Source organism: Nicotiana tabacum, chromosome 9, assembly GCF_000715075.1.
Source record: "Nicotiana tabacum cultivar K326 chromosome 9, ASM71507v2, whole genome shotgun sequence".
Lineage (NCBI taxonomy): Eukaryota > Viridiplantae > Streptophyta > Magnoliopsida > Solanales > Solanaceae > Nicotiana > Nicotiana tabacum.
In genome coordinates, this window is record NC_134088.1 from 119,220,441 (window position 1) to 119,228,728 (window position 8,288).

The window sequence follows — 8,288 nt, forward strand, 5'->3', positions numbered from 1 at the left end:
TGTCTACCCGAACTAACACATATTCTACTATTCCTTCATGTATGATTGTGGTCTGATCCGCCAGCTGCACGGATACTGGTATCGACCTGATTCCTTCTATCTTTCCCTTAAATTTTCTGAAAATAGACAAAGGCATAAGATTAATAGAAGCACTTGAGTCACACAAAGATTTTTTAAACTTAGTACTTCCTAAAGAGTAAGGTATTGTAAAACTTCCTCGATCTTCATACTTTTGGGAGAGCTTATTTTGCAGGATGGCACTACAATGTTCTGTGAGCATGACCAGTGATGTCTCTTCTACTTTCCACTTCTCGGACAATATATCTTTCAAGAATTTAGCATAAGCCGGCATCTGTAAAAACACCTCTGTGAAATGTATATTCACATGCAGGTGCTTGAACACTTCTAGAAAGCGCCCGAATTGTTTGTCCAACTTCTCTCTTCTCTACTTAATGTGGAAAAGGTAGAGCATGCATGTATTTACTTTCTTCAGTCTATTCATTTGTTGCATTCTCATCTTTCTTCTTCTTCTTCTTCTTCTTCTTCTTCTTCTTCTTCTTCTTCTTCTTCTTCTTCTTCTTCTTCTAAGCTCTAGTCTTCCCCTTCTTCTTCTTCTTCAAACCATCATCTACCATCATTGCACCCTTTTTAATGTTATCATTTTTCTGCTCCCACAATCTCCACTTTTCTTTCAATCAACTCATCCTTTTGTTTTGCCCTGAGATCCTATAATTCGTGCCCACTCCTCAAAGACACCGTATTTATTGTCTCTTTTGGGTTTCTCTCAGTATTAGCCACCTGAGCCGAAACAAGAAATTACTCGAAGAAAATCACATAGGCGCGCCACACCATGCGCCGCCCCATGTGGGGCATTAGTGGAAAAGTTTAGAGGGCGACTTTTTGACAAGCAGCAGACATTTCCACTGCCGCGTCGCCCCACGCGCCCGGCAGTGGACTTTTTACAGAGTGCTGTTGTTTTGTCGATTTTTGATATCCAGACGCGACCCTCGACCCCAGAACGCGATCCCGATTTAATCACTTGGGATTTTACTCATACTTCAAAGCTCCAACTTGTCTGATTCAACACCCGATTATCTTTTTAACTCGAAATCACTTCCTGCAAGGCATAAAACGCACAATAAGTGCAACTTACTATCATTCAGGCTCAAACACACATAAAATGCAGTAATTAGAGCGCAAACTATGACTAAAACACGGAATTCTAGACTACCATCATGAGTCATTAGTAAACTTGGCATATAACGAGTGATATAATTAAAGTAATTTCGTTGTTGAATGAGGTTATAAATTTATGATGTTTCCTAATCGTATGTTGTATTGGACTTTATTTTTATTATGCTTGAATATGACATATATTAAGTTAATCTCTTTTTTTATTTTAAAATTGTGTTATATTTATGGTTCCAATTCACTTGTTTTAATAGTATTGACTTGTTATTTTGCCTTGGATGTTGTTCATTTTTTAGTTAGAATTGATAGATTTGTTTTGTCAAACATTTGGATAATGTTATGACATTATATTTCTAAATATTAATTTATTTTATCAAACATGCATTCCATGACGTTCTTACAAAAATTATGTTTTAGTTTATATAATTAATTAATCTAAATATTATTAATTTATAAAATATATATCAATTAATTTTACAATATTAGTTGTAAATATATGACTAGTGTTAGAACCCGCGCGATGCGCAGAATAATTGACAGAATATTAATCTTATAAAATTATGATACAATATATCATATTATTTTAATTAATATTAGTTATTTTTTTATAGAATTTACAGAAACTTAACAAAATCCATACAAAATCAAATGATACACATCATATAGTAATCAAATAAAATATTTATTCCTTGTTTATTCTTTATTAAATTAGCAAGTAGTTAGTATGATACATTTACTAATGTGTCTTTTTATTAAGGCCAAATATATAGATAGCCCCTTAAACTTGTCACTATTTTTCACTTAGGCACTTTAACCGAGTCTATTACATGTTAGACACTTTAACCGTGTACAAAATGTGCCAATTAAATACCTCATGATGAGGTGACATAGAGAGTGATTTACACTCGCTCTTGAGCGCGTGATTAACTAAAATGTTTAAAAGAATTTCTTTCTTCTTTCTTTCTTTTTCTTCTTCTTCTTTCTCTTGGCTTAATATTTTGATACTACTTCTCTTTTAATATAACATAAGTATATATTTTCTTATTCCCGAATTTTTTTTATACTTATGTTATACTGTTCAAAATTCTTCAATTGTCTAAATTTATCAATAATTTTCTTGAATGTTATTTATTAATTTAAAATATAAATATTATAAAATTATCTTTATCCCCTATTTTCGTATATTCTTTTCTACTGTAATATTTGATTAGTTTTCTCATTTTGTATTTTACTGAAAATTTAAATAATATTTTTTTAATAAATTATAATTTTGAATTCATCAAAAAGTATAAGGAGATAAACCTTTTATTATTTTTTATAAAAAATATACTAATAATGTTAATAATTAATAATTTGTGTTTTATATATAATATATTATCTTATGTATAATATCCTAATAGTTTCTTTACATTTTTGTATTTTTCATTATGAAATTACGAGTTCTATTTATTAACTAAAATTTCCTACATGAGAAATTTAATTAGTATATAAATTTTTATGTTTTTTTTAGTATTCTCCCTTTATGATTGTTTGTTTATTATGATTTTAGTTATGTGTATATCTACGACTTTTCTTGTAATAATTCTAATTATACGTCTTATATTTTTATATTTTTCCATACATTTATATTTTATTTCTTCTTTGTTCATTGCTTATCTAATTGTATTATCCATTATTTAATATTATTAAATCGATATTCGAATCTATCTATATAGAATAGGAGAAGCAAAAATAATATATTACGACAAGTGGCATAACCACAAAAGCCAGGTGGCATTGTTAATTCAAATAAACTACCTTTCTAACTAAAAACTTTTTGAATTCTAAATTTTGAATTAATTAGTTACTCTACTTGAATTAATAAATATAGATATCTTATAATTATATGTAAAAAATAAAAATATTAAAAAAATAAATAACTCATTCAAATTTCGGAGTAGTTTCAAGTTGGAATTTTAAAATTATTTTAAAATAAAAAATAAAAAATTACCAATTCAAATTGGGGAGTAGTAGATAATTATATGATGCCAAGTGGCATAACCATAAGACGACAAGTGTAGATTTTTAGGAAAAAGCTCCAACAAAGTTGGAGTTTTAAAATTATTTTAAAATAAAAACGAAATAAAAAAATTAAAAAGTTTCCAATTCAAATTGGGGAGTAGTTTCAAGTTGGAGTTTTAAAATTATTTAAAATAAAATAAAAATAAGGAAATAAAAAAATTTCAATTCAAATTTGGGATTAGTTATTATACTAAACTGGTAAATTATTAAATATTCGTATATCGATTTAATAGTATTAAAAATTCTATATAGATAGATTTGAATTGGTAACTTTTTTTTAATGTCGTTTTTTAGTTTAAAATAATTTGAAAGTTTTGTCCTAAAAATCTACGCTAATTGTCTTATAGTTACGCTAATTCTATTAAAAATCTACGCTAATTGTCTTATAATATATATATATTTATTTATATTATGAAGAAATTACTCCCCAATTTGAATTGGTGATTCTTTATTTATTTATTTTATTAATTTTTATTTAAAATAATTTTAAAATTCTGATTTAAAACTACTCCCCAATTTGAATGAATAGTTTATTTTTTTATATTTTTATTTTTTATAGATAATTATAAGATATTTATATTTATTAATTCAAGTAGAGTAATCAATTAACTCAAAATTAAAAATTCAAAAAGTTTTTAGTTAGAAAGGTAGTTTATTTTGAATTAACAATGCCACTTGACTTTTTGTGGTTATGCCACTTGTTTTAATATAATGCGTTTGTTTCTCTTATTCTATATAGATAGAAGATTACTAATTAATGTATATTCAAGAAAAAATATGCATCTCAAATACCTAATCTAATATCATTTATACTTATAAAAAATTATTTATAGGCATATATCTATTATATTAAATTTTAAGTTTTGATAATTACTTTATTTAAAATTTAATTTAACTGTATAATTACACTTGTGTAATTAAACGGTATATCTGTAATTACATTATAATTACGTTATGACAAACAAACAGGTACTCGTAATTACTATATTGTGTAATTACTGCCCTAGGCTTTAGACGTTCTAAACAGACCCTAACTTAACTTTTCCAACAAATAAAGTTAATTAGGGAGTAATTTGAGAATTGTCTTCCAAGGCATTACGCTACTAGCAATATAAGGTTAAAACTTAAAACTTACATATTATAACCAAAGGGTCACCAATAGGAACCATTTATTGAAACTCTCAAAAACCCTCTGAAAGTAGAACCAAAGTCACTGTGTGTGTGTGTGTGTGTGTGAGAGAGAGAGAGAGAGAGAGAGATGGCAAAAGATAGTTGTCTAGCGAGAATAACTGCTGGGGTTGCTGTGGGCGGTGCAGTTGGTGGCGCTGTTGGTAATAAACCCTAAAATCCCTTTTCAATATTTCAATTTTTTAAAAAACCTACTACCCCCCCCCCCCCTTTTTTTTTTATTTTTCAATACTTGTTGATTCTGTTTATGGTTCAAATTTGTATTTATTATATGAGAAATATTTGGTGGGTTATTTCTTCTGTTTATTATTGGTTAGATATATCTGTTTCTTTTACTTTTTTTTTGAGCAAAGAATTAATGAAAAAGTTGTAGTTAAGCACCTTTAAGTGTAAAGATCATATCTTTTCAGTTTTCGGTGAACTGGGTAAGTGTTGTTTTTTTTATTAATTTTACTCGATGATCAGAGACGGAGCTAGGATTTGAACCTTATGGGACCGAGTTCTAAATTAATAATTGTACATATTCATTGGATTTCTTAATACAAATATAGGGTTTGAATAAAAGCTATTGGGTTTGGCCGGACCAGCAACAAACACTATGGCTCCGCCCCTGTCGATGATTCTATTTATTTCTAAAGTTTTGTTCTTTATTATATGAGAAATGTTTGATGGGTTATTTCTTCAATTTTCTACGTGTTAGATATATCTGTTTCTTCCTTTTTTTTTGGAGCAAAGAATGAATGAAAAACGGTAGTTAGACATCTTTATGTGTAAAGATCATATCTTTTCAGTTTTTGGTGAACTGGGCAAGTGTTATAATAGAGATTCAGACACTTGAATAAATAACTTCCATTTTCTTTTTTTATTTTTCAATTTACTTGTTGATTCTATTTATACCTCAAATTTTGTTCTTGTTATATTAGAAATGCTTTATGGGTTATATATTCTATTTATTATGTGTTGGACATAGCCCTTCCTTTTTGATATGGGCAAAGAATGAATGAAAATGCTGTAGCTAGGCACCTTTAAGTGTAAAGATCATTTCTTTTCAGTTGTTAGTGGACTGGGTAATTGTTATAGTAGATACCCTTTAACAAATAACCTCCAGTTACTTGGATTTAGCTGAAAAAGGAGAAAGATCAGCTCTAATTTTTGATTAACTGGGTTCTTGGTGAACAGTCTGGGTTTATGCTATATAGAGGCATTTTAACAAGTAATTTCAATTTTTTGACACATCCAATGGATCATATGCAATGGTTATAGCCAAGTCTACTAGAGTATTTTGAAGCCCCCTAAATACTGTGTATCCAAATTCCAGGCTCCTAGGCAGCCCTGTCTTTCTTGGCTGAGTTGTAGACAGTATACAGTTGGTAATAAGTGACAGTGCTGATTTGGTTCTCTATAATTTTTTTTTTGATGAAGTAAGTAGAATATATCATAAAAGGCATCAAGAAGATGCAAAAAGTTACAAAAGAAGTGAGTTTGACAGCTCATTTACAATTAAGTGCTATAAAACTAGAGAGCTGACAAAGTCCTTGAAAACATCAGAGTTATTTACAGTAGTAATGCCCAGTGAAACAAGTTAACCAAACATCTAGCCTTGAAGCAGCCTATTGAAGTTGATAATCCATCAAAACATCTGCTATTCCTTTCGACCCAAATACACCAAAAAATGCTTGCAGGTACCATATTCCAGACTTTCTTGATGGTTCTGTCAACTTCCCTTGAGCTCCAGCTCACATAGGCATCTCTAGCAGAGAATGGCATAGTCCAGTGTAGACCAAAAATACTGAGAAACATGTTCCATATGTCTGTGGCTACTGAACAGTGGAGGAAAAGATGGTTAACAGATTCTGACTTCACTTGGCACATGTAACACTTGTTGGCCAGCTGAAAGTTTCTTCTGGTGAGGTTGTCTTGGGTGAGGCAGGCATCCTTTAAGGCCAACCAGCTGAAGCAGCAGACTTTGGCTGGCAGTTTTGTCTTCCATACTAGTTTCCAGGGCCATAAATCAATCATCATATTGTTGGAGCACATTTTAGCATACCCTGCCCTGATTTGGTTCTCTATAATTTTCCAAAATCTCTTTATTTTTGCTGATTGGTAATCCTGTGATAGGGAGGTTTGAGGTTTTAGAACTTGGAATCTGTTCTGACTTCTTTGAGGCATGTCTGAAGAACCATTTTGACTTTGTGATGCCATCAGTGACAGATTCTTTGTTAACTACTTTGTCATATCTTCACTCTCAGCACATTTGTCTCTGTTAGAAATGATTTCAGTAGTATTTGACTCTGATGATTTCATTCTGAAAATAATGAGATCGACATTAATGTCTAGATTGAATGTTAGCAATGTATTTAATATATTAACATTGCATCTGATGCATGTATTTATTTGTAGGTGCTGTTTATGGGACTTATGAGGCTATTAGATACAGGGTAAAGCTCTCTCTCTCTCTCTCTCTCTCTCTCTCTCTCTTTTTGATCCGATGATAACAAATTACTATTAATGCCTTTGTTATGTCATTGTTGAATTTATGGCAGAGATGGATCTTTTAGATTTATTATTAAGATGCTGAAAATATGACAAGTAAAGCATACAGGCTTGGTATCTCTTTTTTTATTGGCATCCGTTGGTAATTTCCTCTAATGTCATTTCTGGAAAGTTGCAAGATTTAACACATTACAGAAAGATCAGAAGTAATTCTGGTAAATTAGAGAGGGATCTGGTATGAACATTTTCGCGAGCATAAAGTTACTGTCACAGTATAGAAGAAAAACCACTGATTTCTTTCCATCTACCTAAGTTTTGGAGGGAGAACTATTTATTGCTTATGCTGGTGGGAAGTAACAGGTAGTCGGTGGATAGTCGAGGTGCACATGGTTTGGCCCGGATATTGCCATTTTGGAAAAAAGTTATAGACTTTTATTTTGGAAAAAAGTGTTGCTGCTAAATGCAATTTGCTTCGACGTATTAGCCTAATGATATCAGTTAACTTTAATGGAAATTGCAGGTGCCTGGTCTTATGAAAATCAGATACATTGGACAAACAACTTTGGGCAGTGCAGCCATTTTTGGTCTCTTCTTGGGTGCTGGGAGCTTGATACACTGTGGAAAGTCTTACTAAGCATATCTTTGCTAGCTGCAGTTAAACTTTTTGATTACCCGAGTCGTTATCAGACTAGTGTGCCTGTGTAATTCCTATATTTTTTTGTGTATTTCAGTTAAGTTATGATGCTTGAATTGGTGATTCAAAATTGAGCTTTTCTCTAACATTTCTGCTGCAGTTTATGGCTCAGTTGGTAGGCCATGGTGTAACCTCGTTCCCCTCTTTCCATCATTTAACAATAATCATCAAAAAAAGAGAAGGGAAAAAGTTTTATAGCGTGTTCGAATGGTAACTCCGGATTTGCAGTTTGAGACATTTTCACTGTTGTTTCCTTTTAAATGATTATATTGACATATGTTGAGAGAGCAGCTTAAACGTTACACATTTTAACTTTGCTTATATTTGCGTTTTTCATTTACTCAAGTCAAGCGCCAACGTTGCTTCTAAACATAATTTATACTGATAGCAATCTCTCATGATAATTCAAATCCGTGATACTGCGATCTAGTGGTGGCAAAATGGATAAAAAATTCAGTTATCCATTCATATTATCCGTTAAAAAGAGGGTTGGTTAATGAACTTTTTAAAAATGGATCAAATATGGATAAAGTTTATATTATCCACTTTAAAAAATGGATAACCAATGGATTTAACTTTTACACTTGCAAAGACTCAAATTGGGAATTACTCAAGTTTAGGAGAGTAAGAATTATCTGGAAGTGATCATATTCAAGAAGCC

The 8,288-nt window shown here is 30.7% G+C and overlaps 1 protein-coding gene across 1 annotated transcript; it reads left to right on the forward strand.

The window, feature by feature from the left end:
• Nucleotides 1-4,382: 4,382 nt before the first annotated feature.
• LOC107774470 (uncharacterized) lies at nt 4,383-7,857 on the forward strand. The gene is made up of 3 exons (XM_016594005.2): nt 4,383-4,583; nt 6,841-6,878; nt 7,454-7,857. Exons 1-3 carry the CDS (start codon nt 4,511-4,513, stop codon nt 7,565-7,567), a joined length of 225 nt encoding a protein of 74 aa, XP_016449491.1. The 5' UTR covers nt 4,383-4,510; the 3' UTR covers nt 7,568-7,857.
• The last annotated feature ends 431 nt before the right edge of the window (nt 7,858-8,288 follow it).

What these genes read in the sequence shown, in the direction of transcription:
- LOC107774470 (XM_016594005.2), top strand. Translation starts at nt 4,511, where the DNA reads ATGGCAAAAGATAGTTGTCTAGCGAGAATAACTGCTGGGGTTGCTGTG. An exon ending in TGCAGTTGGTGGCGCTGTTG is followed by an intron (nt 4,584 to 6,840) that starts GTAATAAACCCT and finishes ATTTATTTGTAG; the next exon opens with GTGCTGTTTATGGGACTTAT. An exon ending in ATGAGGCTATTAGATACAGG is followed by an intron (nt 6,879 to 7,453) that starts GTAAAGCTCTCT and finishes TGGAAATTGCAG; the next exon opens with GTGCCTGGTCTTATGAAAAT.